At 40.0% G+C, this 14,378-nt stretch overlaps 1 protein-coding gene across 4 annotated transcripts in view; it reads right to left on the reverse strand.

The window, feature by feature from the left end:
• The window catches only part of UNC79 (unc-79 homolog, NALCN channel complex subunit), a gene marked incomplete at both ends in the record, with an annotated part of 201,032 nt that overhangs the window by 12,147 nt on the left and 174,507 nt on the right, over positions 1-14,378 (reverse strand). For all 4 annotated transcript variants that reach the window (XM_082852780.1, XM_082852778.1, XM_082852777.1 and 1 more), the window contains 5 exons: positions 1,006-1,203; positions 2,812-2,998; positions 3,968-4,143; positions 6,252-6,341; positions 11,920-11,997. In XM_082852780.1, coding sequence (XP_082708906.1) covers positions 1,006-1,203; positions 2,812-2,998; positions 3,968-4,143; positions 6,252-6,341; positions 11,920-11,997 — 729 coding nt within the window. The remainder of the gene's footprint in view (positions 1-1,005; positions 1,204-2,811; positions 2,999-3,967; positions 4,144-6,251; positions 6,342-11,919; positions 11,998-14,378) is intronic.

The following is a 14,378-nucleotide window of genomic DNA, read 5'->3' on the forward strand; positions in this document are numbered from 1 at the left end:
GGACAGTGAATTACTGGGTTTCTGGGCACATTGGAATCATCATTATGGCGTTCTTCCAGGCCCTTTGCCCTTCACAGAGAAGAATTCTACTGATGAAGCCCCCATAACCAAGACACTGGATGCTGCTTTCCCAACTGAGAATCTTCCTCCAAAGTAGCAAACTAAACCAAAGGACTCCCTTGTAAATTCCTTCCATACACCCTCCAATCTTGACTCCATAGGACTAAGCTAAGCTTGTTCAATGAAGTGGGCTCATGCTATCCATACCTCAGCTATTTTCCAACAAGGTGAGCCATCCACATTAAAATGGAACTGGATTTGAAGATTGAGGAGCTTAGGTCCTCAGAGGGCAACTCAAAATGGTGAGACTCTTTTCAGCTTTGGGCCCTAAGTAGAATTAACACGTACAGTCAATACGCTCTTTTTTTTTTTTTGGTACGCGGGCCTCTCACCGTTGTGGCCTCTCCCGTTGCGGAGCACAGGCTCCGGACACGCAGGCTCAGCGGCCATGGCTCACGGGCCCAGCCACTCTGCGGCATGTGGGATCTTCCCGGACCGGGGCACGAACCCGCGTCCCCTGCATCGGCAGGCGGACTCTCAACCACTGCGCCACCAGGGGAGCCCCAATCTGCTCTTAAACACCACAAAGAGATGACTTAACTGGCTATGGTTTTTCCAAATTGCCTTAGAATCCAAAAATAATATAAATCTCCCTCCTCACTCTCTGACTTTATAGCACAAGACAACTCTTAAAGGTAGAAGTTTCACATAAATTTCCTTTGGCACTAGGCAGAGAAAACAAAAATGGTTTTTACTGAATTTATTTGTTTGCATTGTTTTTCATCAAAATTATTATGCAGGTAGAACACCCAGGTTATAACATAAAAATTCACCAATCCATTTATGTACTGTTACAACTGAAGTCTTTAAAAAAACATGTAATGTGAGGACTGAGAGTGGTTTTTGAGATTCTGTCCAAGAGGGGAAACTCATTTGTGAACTCACCACTTTGTTATGGGCCATCAGCTGAAGGATGCTGGGTGTCACCCTACTCCAAAATTCTAGTGCTGTCAGTATCGCTGTGAAGCTGAATTCATTCTGACTTTGAACATTTGTAGCTACAGCACTTTGTTCACAATATACGGTCCAGAGCTGAGCAAAGATAAATGCATGGAAAAGAGAACACATGTGCAACACGGAGGTCTGAAAAGGAAGAAAACAGGGAACCGTTACATGCTAGTGGGCTGTGGTGCTCCAAGGAGCCCTCTCCGCACGGCTTCGGCTTTCCAAGGAGCACAGCCAAAGTACATGTAATTCAAGTGATCCAAGGCTGGAGGAGTCGTCTCCAAGTTACAAACTCATGATTCATCACCTCCAAACAATCTGCTCTTCACTCAGTTAGTGGGAGTGCGCTTAGAGACCAAGCATCTTTTCAGAGAGAAGGCACCTTAGTTTGCAGAATAAATCTACCCTCCCCCTTGCCCTTTAATGAAACTGACGTTCCTATCCCTACACTAGATTAGGAAGAACAATCATTCTACCATTTTAGGGTGTTTGCTGATCTGTAACATGGAGATAACAGTACCCTCCTCAAAGAGTTGTAGTTAAGAGTAAATGAGGTGATATACATGAACACACTGCCCAGCACTTAATAATTATACTACTATTAGTAGTGACAGCAGTAGCAACAGCAGCAAAGATAGTATTCCTAACTAGTAGTGAGTACTGATAGTATTCCTGACTAGTATAAGTACTGATAGTATTCCTAACTTGTATAAGTATTGATAGTATTCTTAACTAGTAGTAAGTACAGATAGTATTCCTAACTAGTAATGAGTACTGATTGAGTAAGCACCTATAATGTCCCAGACACTGTGGTAAAGACTTTTTATAGATCACCTCCATAATTCTCAAACCATTTCATCTATTTTACAGATGAAAACCTGGAGCTCAGAGAGGTTAAGTAACTTTTTCAATGTCACAGAATTACAAAGTACCATCATGAGGAATCAAACACAGATTGGGTTGAAATATTAGGAACTGACTGCCTAATTCCTTTTGCAAACATCATTCAGGTCATTTGGATGGGTGCTCTATCTGATTTCAGAATAAATCTATTGCAGGTCAGCTTGCCCTGGCCTAAATCCCAGCTGTTCCCAAACCCGCCGTGACCTCCTAGAACTTGCCTAAGCTCTGTGAGGGGACCTTGTCTCCTCATAACTGATTAGTACCAGTGTGTCTAGTTTGCTTGTATAGGTTCATAATTGATGCTTGCCCTGGATTGACTTTATTCCCTTAAGCACATCATCTGTCTCTACAATTTATAAGTTCCTCTGTATAAGTGATTCCAACATATACTTGAGTGAGCTCCCAACTGGCCTTATTTTCATTTTTTATCTTCATGTATCTCTAGAGATTTAAGTTGAAAGGCAGTGCATAAAAAATTAGAGTGTAAATTATCCTCCTCTTCATATTTGGTTCTAAAAACTGATCACAGAATTTTTATTATATTTCTATCCTTGTATTGCTCTTCATTATTTTGAGACAGAAATGCCTAGGAAGCTAACTCTTGCTTGCCTCCATAATTTATCTTCATAAAAGTAAACCGAAAAACAATTTAGGGGGAAGAAAAGATAGTCTGGGAATTTGAACAACTTTAAATAAGGCATTAGCACAAAGTTGCTTTCCTAGCATCCACAGGAGGGCAAGTGATAAGATGCATTTTCTTCTCAGAAGAAACATAATTGGCTGATAAGGGTTTCCATTAGCAATTTTGATGCATATGGTTTTAATCTTGCAGAAATCACTTACCTTTGATTGCTCTGGAAATCCAATCAGGATAACAATAAGATGATCTGCAATATGGGAACCCGCATCCAGAGGTATTGGCAGGCAGGGAAAGGAGGCATTTGGACACACTGCATTATGAGTGAGGGAACCCAGAAGCAGCCAGGACAGCAGCCGGATGTGAGAGACACACTCAATGAATTCTTTTGGTCTATTAGGGAGGAAGGAAGTGTTAGAGATGTTTGTGTGTTTTCAGTTTCGTTGGGTGCTTAACAAATGCTTATTGACGGAGGGGTTTAAAAGTGTGGTCTTGTAGGCAGTTACATGAAGTAAAACACCAAAGCAACAAAGTGAGAACAAAATGATAAATCTGTTTTTCTTGTTTTGCACCCTAATCCTGGATCTTAGCTTCTTGAGCAAAGAGCAGCCTTTGGCGACACAGGATTAAACATCATTCTTCCACAAACCTGGCTGCCATTCTGACTAGCTTCTCTTTCTAACCTCTTTCCTTTCTTCTCATTAGAAAGTTCTTGGATCTCCCCACCAGAAGGGAAGGAAAAAAAGAGGAGATAAAATACACAGCCACCCACATTCCTGTTCTCCAGTAATTTTCTCCCCCTGCCCCCCTTACACCCCACTCCAAACCTTTCCTCTAGCCAGGAAGCTGCCCATGCAAGATGGCAGGTCAAGTGTGCTCCAAGGTCCCAAGTAAACTAGCCCACGGGCACCTCTCTCTTCTCAGCCTCCCTTATGGGCAGGGTCAGGGGCTCACACCTCCTTGAACTCTATTTCATCTCTGATGTAGATTCTGTTCAAGCTATAATCTAAGCTCCTTGAAGGCAGAAGCTATGTAAGTGCACAAATAAATACCTATCAATTTACTTAACTAGTGGGAATTAAGAGTTAAAGTGATAGTTCTAAGCTCCAAGTTTTCATCATCCATCAGGATGACTGAGGTCTTTGTAGGAGGGCAACTTTTATTGCCAGCATGTCATGAAGTACTCGTGTTCAAAAATGCTGCCAGGTCAGCAAATAAGTATGGAAATTGGTCTCAATTCCCATCTCCCTAACCAACCATATTCTATTCTCATAGATCTTCAATGCATTCAGTAGCTCTTACTGAGCCCCGGGAAACTCAGGGGTGTTTCCTGCCTCGTGGCCCGAATAATAAGGGTCTTACCCTTGTTGCATTGCAGAAGGGGGATGATAGAGCCAAGGCAGATAGCGAATCACAGCTTTGTTATCTCTGTGGTTGCCCCGTGAGATTTCCATGGCTGCAATCTGAGCCAGCCCAACTTTGAGATGGCCACCAAAGGTATCTTCATGCAGAGGCTGGGAACACGTCTTCATGTGGCTCTACAAAACCAAGTGGTATTTTGTGACTTTGGCAGAGTAAATGGGGATGTTCCAGGGCACTCTTTAAGAAGATCAGGTTGTCATTTCCACATCTTCTATCACCACTCCCAAGCATACAACCCATTTAAACTGCTTCAGGGGCTTCCCATTGTTCTTAAGATAAAGGGGAAAAAAAATTCCTTAGCATGGCCTAAACAACCTGGAATGATCTAGATACTTCAGATTTCTGCATCTTACCCCTTCATCCTTGTGGTCCAGCTACACTGGCTCTCCATGTTCCCTTCCATCACTGGCCTTTGCTTATGTTGTTCTCTCTCCCTGAAATACTGTTTCTGCCTCTCTTCGCCTAATTAACCCTATTCATTGTTCAGATTTTAGCTCAAGTGTCACCCCCTCCAGGAAGCCTTCCTTGATCTACTTTAGGAGCCTTCCTAACCTCCCTGGTAGGTCATATCACCCTATTAGAAGCTCTCATGCTGCTGTCTACCTCTTTTTCATAGCAATTGTGAAAGTCACAATTTCACTTTAGTTTGTATGACATTTTCATTAAAATTGGCCATCGCTGCCAGACTCTAACTGAGGGCAGCCACTGTGTCTGTTTTTGCGGATCATCACATCCTTAAATGCCTTGAACGGTGTCAGGCATGTTATTGGTGCTCAATACATACCAGTTGAATTAATTCAGAAAAATTTCGTTGCTCAGTGTGGCTTAGTGGAAAGAGCAGTGAACTGGGAGTTGAGACCTAGGTTCTAGACCCAGTTCTGTCCTAACAGTCACATGGCCTTAGCTAAGCCACTTGCCACTTGACCTTTCTGATCTGTTTCCTAATATGTAAAATCAGAGGGTTGGATTATGTCTACAGTCCCTAACCTTTTGGTCATCATGGATCCTTCCTATTATTTTTCTCTGTATTTTGGAAGTGGCTATAAAACTATTTAGGTAATATTGTTTCCTCTTCAGACAGCAAAGTGGTTTCGGCGTGGGCAACCAGATTCAGCACGTGCGTGAGCAAACACTAGGGGAGCTTACTCAGAAATGACTGGATTTGGATATGGTGAGAAATCATCAATTTAAATTTTGACTCTACTCTCTGCAGAGCATTTGCAAGTCTATCCCTATCCCAAGAAACACTTGGATCATCCGAGCAGAGTCTGGAAACTGGGTGCGGAAGGGACGGTAGCTTTAGCTGATGAACTTCTGGGACGACTAGATCCTATTTATCAAAAAGCCACATTTAGTGCTGGACTGCAATCTGGCTGCTCATCGGGCCAGGTCTGGCTCCTCTTCTGCTCTTTGTCTGGGGCCTTCCTCAAATCTCTCGGACTATCAATCTTTTAGCTCCCTAGTCTTCTCGCGGCAGGGAAGTTGACTTGCATCAGCAATTCATTCCACCCTGCAAAGCAATCAATATCCTCAACAACCTCACTGGGATTTTATCCATATGCAAATTAAATGTTGTTCTGTCTTTAATTATTTTCTGGAAGGAGATAGCTTTAATGCAGATAAAAACCATAAACAACTTACGTTTGCATAAGGTGTACACATTTCATACAAACTAAAGTTTACAAAAGTGTCTTCACATGCATTATTTCACACCAAACCTTGGAACGGGCAGCAAAGGTAGGTTGATTTAGGTGGGTTTATTAGACTTCCTTTGCTAATGAGGAAACTGAGGCTCAGGGTAGTTAAATGGATGGCACAGTGAAAAGAGAATGGATTGGGGGTCACTACAGTCTTAGGTCACCCCTGACTCCACCACTTAGCAGTAGCGTGATCTTGAGCAAATGACTGCACCACCTTAGGCCTCAGTGTCTACGTTGGTAAAATGGGAATATTTTACAATAGGGGTATTGTAAGAATTGAATAAATGGCAAAAGTAAAGGTATGCACAGAACTGGAGCCGCCATGGAAATATCCTTTCCTTTCTTCACTCCCTCTTCACAGAGGTGGAACTCGGTTCTTCAGAATCCCAGGACATGGGCTCATTCAACAGTGCCACCACGGCCTCTCCAGGTAATGATAAATTTCCATCCAGTCTGCTTAATTCTCTAAAAATGTCTCTCCAGTCTCGCTAACCTGAGGGATGAGAGGACGCAGGCCCTCTTACCTTCAGTTTGGTCAGCGTGTGCATGTCTGCCATGAAGTCCAGCACGTCGTTGATGTACTGCCGCACACACTCCATCGCCGCCGTCCCGCACTGAAACACACAGGACACGGCAGGGCGCGCGCTCTGAGTCACGGCCTGCACTTTTGCCCTGATGGAAGTGATTGTCTCGCTCTGGTTTCACACTGTTTACTAATGAGTTGTTTCATTTTCTGGATTTCTGACTCACTTCGTTACTCTCAGCCATAGCCTGTAATTGTCTGCCCCAACTTTGGACAAAAATTAATAAAAAGGTTTGTGGTGGAGAGCAAAAAATGGGATGGCCTAGGGAAGACAGGGTTTACAGGCTTTTTTTTTTCCACTGGGTCATTGAACTGATTTTGTTTGCTTGTTTTTAAACTGGTTGGTATATAAAGATTTAGCCTATGTAAAAGTCATTAGTATTGGTCTTCATGACATGAATCACCTCAAAACAACAGTAACACTTTATCACTCCAGGGAGTCTTAGACACACAAAAAATATGTACCACCAAATTCTACCACCATAATCTTAGATGTCTTTCTCTATCAAAAAAAAAAAAAAAGGACATAAACAAATATCATGTTTGTTGAAAGAGTCAAAAATTCTTATATTCAAGCACTTACAACTTCTTATACATAGTAGGCACACTATTAAATAGATAAATTTATCATTGTTGAATTCTTGCTAGGGATAATTAAAGAAACAAAATGGTCATCTTCCCCACATACTAGCAGCATGTTTGATAAGTTTTAAAGGAAAAAAAAGCATACTTGTGTTTTAGGTTATTAAATGGAATAAACCTGCTCTCTCAGGGCAATGCAGTGAATTTAGGATTATGAACAAAGAAAAGGAAAATGGACAGACAGGCTGCTACATCAAAGCTGTATGAGAGAACTCATACATAAGACTGGATATAGTGTGGATCAAAAGCAGGCCCTCTTTGAAGCCATCTGAATACTATGCTAAGACCTTTCTTAGCTTTCTTTAGGAAAATCTGGAACATTATATACTTAACTAGCACACCCAGTGGCTCTCATTTTCCCATATTCATGTAAATCTGCACAGCACTGAACTATATCACCTTCTATCTCTTCTAGAATGTTACGCCTGTCGGTTTCTCTGACAGGATAACAAACAGTAAAATAAGGTCATTGGCAGTTCTGTCAAGAGTGTTTTCCAAGCATTTCATATGTTTTAAGGTTTTCTTCTTTTAATTTAAATCAAGTGAAGGAATTATAAAAGGTTATTGTGCTCCTGCTTTGGGAATATTAGTCCCTTAGTGCAAGAAAGGATTTCCCCCCCAGTTTATTCCATTTTCTCTGACCTTTCACATGTCATGCAAATAAGAGCATATACTCTGCTCCTGAATTTCTTGAAAGGGATTTGTTTCTTTCATAGGCAATATTTTATACCATTTCAACTAGGCAAATGTCACAGAAAATAATCACTTGGAGCATTATTCAATATTTGTCTTTTACTCTTGAATTTCAAAAATGAGAGGAAAGAATTTACTATTACCAGTTACTTTTGCTCTAGAGACAGTAACTAGATCTAATAAAAGGCTTAAAATACACTTACTAGTCAGGATAACTTCAGTGAGCCATCTACACTTATAAAACGAAGCATATAATTTCCAATTGCCCCCCTTTTTTTCTTTTACTTTGCAAAACATAAGTATAACCTTAGTGTGTTATTTTAAAAAACCAAAAAACATAAAGAGTCTAGCTCAACTTGTTTCAAAAGACTTATGTTTATTTCAGTGGGAAAACTGATGATAAAGGAGTTGAAAATATACTCTAATCTCAAAAACATGAATTGAACCACATCCAATTCTTTCTCAAAACTTGTATCTGATTTTAAAGTTACATTTCTTACATTATAAAGATAACATGTGTTCGATGTAGAAACCTTGGAAAATATAAATTAATAAAAGAAAAAGAAAAATCACCATAATCCTAATTCCTGCTCTCCACCTCTGAGACAGCCACCGTTAATATTTCCAAATATTTTTTAATGCATATAACATACACACATATATAATTTTTTATAAGATTGAGATAATTTTTTTCTAAACTGCTTTTTAATTAGATTCATCATAAGCATTTTCCAATAATTAAATATTCTTTGAAAATTTGATTTGGTCCACATAATAGTCTATCTTATAGATGTACTTTATTTTATTTAAATAATACCCTAATGTTGCACATTAATTTTGTTTCCATATTTTTGCTATTTTAAATGCTACTTTAATAAATATACTTGTAGATAATTCTTTATGTGCTTGTAGATAATTCTATATTTAATTACTTTCTCAAACATATTCCTAGAAGTAGATTGGCAACTCTTTTTCAGCAAAACTGACTATCACCAGTAGCTTATAAGAATTTTTGTTTTGGGCTTCCCTGGCGGCGCAGTGGTTGAGAGTCCGCCTGCCGATGCAGGGGACGCGGGTTCGTGCCCCAGTCCGGGAGGATCCCACATGCCGTGGAGCGGCTGGGCCCGTGAGCCATGGCCGCTGAGCCTGCGTGTCCGGAGCCTGTTGCTCTGCAATGGGAGTGGCCACAACAGTGAAAGGCCCGCGTACCGCAAAAAAAAAAAAAAAAAAAACAAGAATGCTTGTTTCACTTCATCATCAGTAAGTTTTTTTGTTAAGAAAAACCTGCTGATTTGCTAACTGATTTTAAATTTTTATATTTTATATTAATTTACAGTTCACTGATTGCTAGTGAGGGTAAAAGGCTTATTTTGAATGGCTTATTGGTCATTGGAGAGGGTTCTATATGTAGAGCTATAACTGTTGCTATTTTGTTGTTTTGGAATATTTGTCTTTTGTTGATTTCAATAAACCTTTATATATTAGGGATATTATTTTTTAGCTATCGCATAGGTAGCAAATATTGAGTTTTAGAGAATTAAATAAGGAAACCAGTGAGTGCTGGGCAGAGACTGGCTAGCTACTCACAGAACCATTTTTCTTCTTCCCTAGGATGCACTAGACCACATTTCTCATCCTCCTTTGCAGTCGGGTGTGGCGGAGTGACTGAGTTCTATCCAATGGAACGTGAGTAGGAGAAATGTGCACCAGTTTTAGACCTGGCCCATGAAAACGTTCCATGTACCATATTCCCTTCTCTTTCCCCAACCACCAGCTGATTGCAGAGGACTGCACATGACAGAAGAAAACTGATCGCCAAGTGCTCATGTGGAAGTCCTCCTCCCTTTGGTAATCAGGACACCCATTCAAACTTCACTTGAGCAAACAATAAACTTTTTTGGAGCTAAGTTGCTAAGAACTGGAATTTTATCTCATAGCATCTTGTATTACCCCAACTATTGTCAAGAACCTTTAAAAAAAACCCAGAATCTATTCATCTACTCCTAGAAATCTATTATAAAGAAATAGTCTAAAATATGAACAAAGATTTAAGCACAAAGATGTTTATCACACATTAGTTACAATTGCAGAATACTGAAAATAATGAAACTATCCAACAATAAGTAGTGTTTGTTAATAGTATTTTTTTTACTTTTAGTTGTATTTTATTTTTTTATTGACATATGTTTGACATATAATGATGTAAATTTAAGGTATATAACATGTTAATTTGATGCATTTATATATTGTAATATAACCGCCATTGTAACGATAATTAGTACCTATATCACATTATGTAATTATCCTTTCTTTTTGGTAGGAATAATTAAGTTTTAGTCTCCTAGCAAGTTTGATTATTATAATACAATATTGTTGTCTATATTCACTGACCTGTGCATTACATCTCTAGGACTTTTTTACTGCTCATTGTAAGTCTGTACCCTTAAACATCACCTGTCCTGTCCCCCTATCTCCATTAATATTATTTTTAATAGTTAATGTTTACTCAGCACTTACTACATATTTAACACCATGCTAATGTGCTTTACATGCATTATCTCATTCAATCCTCAACCTAGACCTTAGGCCCTATTATATCCCATTCTACAGATAATACAAATCAAAGCATCGTGGGTTAAATAACCTTCCCGATCACACAGCTAGTAAATGTCAGGCCTCAAACTCAGGTGTGAATCAAAACCCATATTGTTAACCACTATTAGATGGTGCAGTCACATGAGGTAATGTCACTTTGGGGAAAATGCTTATGACATTTGAAGCCAAAGCTACATCTATATTATGGTTTGACTATATTTAAAAATATACATAGAAAAAGAAGAAAGAAAATACATTAATATGTTAGCAGTAAAATTATCTCTGGGTTGAATGACTGTTATTCTTCCTCTCTCATAATATTTCTCCACATCAAAAAAAAATGAAGTAATGTTTAGTGTGCTGTGGATAAAACTGGTATACTTATAAATGTAAATGAATAAAACCTTCTTGGAAAGCAGCACGGGAATACGTATTGTGAAGATGTTCCTGCCCACTGACTAAGGAATTTATCCCAAGGATATCATTCAAAATAAGCATGAAGAGGATCTTTGTGTATATGCTATACACTATGCTATGCTATACAAGCAAAGAAACTAGAAAGCATATAGATTTCCAACAATATGGGAATAAGCAAATTAGGATACTGAATAGATTAAAACATGTAAAAATTTTCTAAAACGATAGGGTTCTTATTTTAGGGCAGAAGGATTATAAGTGATCTTTTTTCCTTATTAAAATTTTTCTCAGACTTCCCTGGTGGTGCAGTGGTTAAGAATCCTCCTGCCAATGCAGAGGACACGGGTTCGAGCCCTGATCCGGGAGGATCCCACATGCCGCAGAGCAACTAAGCCCGTGCACCACAACTACTGAGCCCACGTGCCACAACTACTGAGCCTGCGCTCTAGAGCCCGCGAGCCACAACTACTGAACCCACGTGCCACAACTACTGAAGCCCGCGCGCCTAGGGCCCGTTCTCCACAACAAGAGAAGCCACCGCAATGAGAAGCCCGTGCACCGCAACGAAGAGTACCCCCGCTCGCCGCAACTAGAGAAAGCCCACGTGCAGCAATGAAGACCCAATGCAGCCAAAAATAAATACATAAATACGTAAACAAATAAACTAAAAAAAAATTTTTTCTCTACTGAAAATTTAAATAAATTTTTCCATTAATAATTTATATCTCTAAGTTTTCTCAGTTTGTTGCAATAACCTTGCTATCAATAAGTTATTGTGGTTTCTCATATTCAATCCTATCTATAAGAATCTCAACATATTTCACCAAATAGTTTACTAGTTGATGATAATAGAAGTATTTTTCAATTTTCAGAGGAAATATTATAAAGGAAAACAAGGTATTAAATGCTTATTTCTTTCTGGCAGTAGTTAAATCAAATTGGTTAACAGAAGCCAGTGTAAGAAAACTGATTCTGGAAAAATTGAACTTTAATCAGATCTATACTGTATGCCTGGTAATTTCTTCCCTCTCCTTAATTGGCTGCTTCAATTTCATTCATGTTTCCTGGAATTAAAAGTTTCCAGGGGCAGAGATTGATTTAAATTTTCACCAGTGCTCTTTCAAACAAGATACTAATGATTTCAATTTTACAGTGTTTGTTCTATCAAAAGCGAACCAGGACACAGGCCAAAAGTACCTCTTGGCTAAATGAGGAAATGAGGAGTATAGAAAATGTGGATAGTTAACTCGGTCAGGACTTACTCCAGGTACAGACGCGATCATCTGCTTGCTCAGGATCGTTGACTCAGCTAGTTTGGTTCCAGCATCTGCACAAATAAACTAATAAGAAATTGAAAGGATAATTATTTTTAAGAGCATTTGGACAGTAATAAGGAATTTGTAATTTTATTAACTTGGCTTAAATTCATTAGCGTCTACTTTGGTGACAAGCTGCCCTAGATATATGGGACTTGCTAGTCATGAGAGTTCATTCCTACCAGAAATTCAGAATCGTAGTACTGGGATTAACACACAGATTCTCACTTTAACCAGACAGTAGTTCAGTGGCACTGAAACGCCACATTCAATCAAGGAAGAAAGGAAAGGTGTCACATTGCCAGATTTATTATGAAGTCATGCTATTTATTCTTCAGCACTTTTTGACAGTTCCTGAATTTTCATAGATTTTCTGGACTTCTGTCATTATACCATACATTTTGACTGAAAACAGAAAAGCAGTCAACTTCAGAGTGAGGACTGTACCTGTTTCTTCCCCTCCGAGGCCCCTCAGTATCTGGTCTTTCTCCTCCCACTTCATTCACGCCTATCCTCTGTGCTGATAATGACCCCCCCCGCCCCCCGCTCCCTCTCTGTGTCCCCACAGGACTTTCCACACATTTCCATTGTAACAGTCATCACATCAGGTTGCAATGATCTACAAGTCTATTTCTCAACTGGCTACAAGATCTTCGAGACCACAGATCTGATGCAGCTCACTCCTGGCGCTAGCTTCATGCCTGACATCTCGGAGGGGCTCAGCAAGAGTTTGTGGAATGAGATGATTAATCAGGTATGACTCGAGATCATGGTGAGGATGGATTTGTCAGCTTACAACCTGATTTGCTTCATTACAGATTTTTACAGGTGTTTCCCACTTAATGCAATGCCCAACTATTTATTAATGGTTTTAGGGGAAAAGTCAAACATGAAGTCTGTAGAGTTTGCTAAGAGCAGCTAGTTCCTGGTTAGTTTCTCTTTCTTGGCCTCTGGCCCCAGTGACTTGAGGATCCAAAGCTGCTGCTACCCAGAGCTCAGAGGTTCTGAAAGAAGCTTTGACCCTGACAGCTCTTCCTTCTAATTCATTTCACTCTCATACTGGAAGAGCATGATAAATTTAGGTAGGTCAGCCAGGCAGCCATGGTCCCCGTCAAACTGAGGAGAAGCAGTACGGATCGGGGTAGCAGAAAAAGTCTCAAGGAGGACGAGGAACAAAACCCAGCATGTTGTCAGGTTAGCCAGAGATCGGAATCTAGGCGTTATTAACAGGCAGCATTGGCCAATAAGGTGAAGCTCTAACGTCAAAAGACTTTCTGAGGGTCAGGGGCCTGTAGACTTCTCATCTGGGGCCATGAGCTGGTTTTCAAGTGTGGGAGAGGCGGTCCTCCCTGAAAGGTATTTCGGGACAGGTAACTGAGCTGGAGCTGAGACGACAGCAAGCAGAGCTGTCCCTGAAAGCCGCATGGCAGGAGTGGACACAAATCTCCAGGCTCACATTCTATCCTCTCCATTTGCCTCGCAGACAGTTAGAGAAAGCTGAAGAATCTATTTGGCTATTAACTCTGAAGACCAGCTAGTAACATCTAGGGAACACCTAAAATTTTCTATTATTTGATTCAAGAATGCTTATGTCTGCTCTCCTAACTTGGACTTATTTCTAATAAGAAAAAGTAAATAAATGAGGATAAATAATAATAATGAAGCCTACAACCTTGGCAAGCCTCTAAGTAAAAAAGGAAAACATTTGAGGGACTTCTCTGGTGGTCCAGTGTTACGACTCCACACTTCCACTGAAGGGGGCACGCGTTTGATCCTTGGTGGGGGAACTAGGATCCCGCAAGCCGCACAGTGCGGCCAAAAAGAAAAAAAAAAAAAGAAAAAAGTAAAATATTTGATAAAGATACACAGTGAAAAGAAGGAACACTCCCAACCTCCTGGCAGATGCTGCATGTTTTCCCAAAAAATGTATTTTCAAAAGCTATCAGAGTCTGCCATCTAAGACAAACGACTTATAATAAGTTCCAAAAGCCCCGTCAGGACTCCAGCGTTTTAATTAATTTCTTTACAGCAGAACCAAGAGACTGCACAGCTAAGAGAGGCAAAAAGAAAAGAGAGAGATGTATCTAACTGTGGGTGAAGCGGGTAGGAGTCCTCTGCAGTATCCTATGTAAGGATGGTGTAAACCCTGACCCCTAAAGTATGCTTGCAAGCCTGGCTGTGCCCCTAAGGGCAAGAGAAAATGTGTGAAGAAGCAAAATTTCAAGTGTCTGTATCTCCCTCAGCAGAAGCGTTTCTCCCTCACCAAACTCAGGTTAGAGCTTCACCTTATTGAGTAGCATAACGTAAGCAGGTTGTTAGCCATGTGGTGTTAAGACTTGAGGCCAAATTCAAACGTCCGATCTGCGAGAGCTAATAGATAACTTCAGAAGTCAGAATTAATTTTT

The sequence above is a fragment of the Leucopleurus acutus genome (genome assembly GCF_964270905.1).
Source record: "Leucopleurus acutus genome assembly, chromosome: 1".
Classification (NCBI taxonomy): domain Eukaryota; kingdom Metazoa; phylum Chordata; class Mammalia; order Artiodactyla; family Delphinidae; genus Leucopleurus; species Leucopleurus acutus.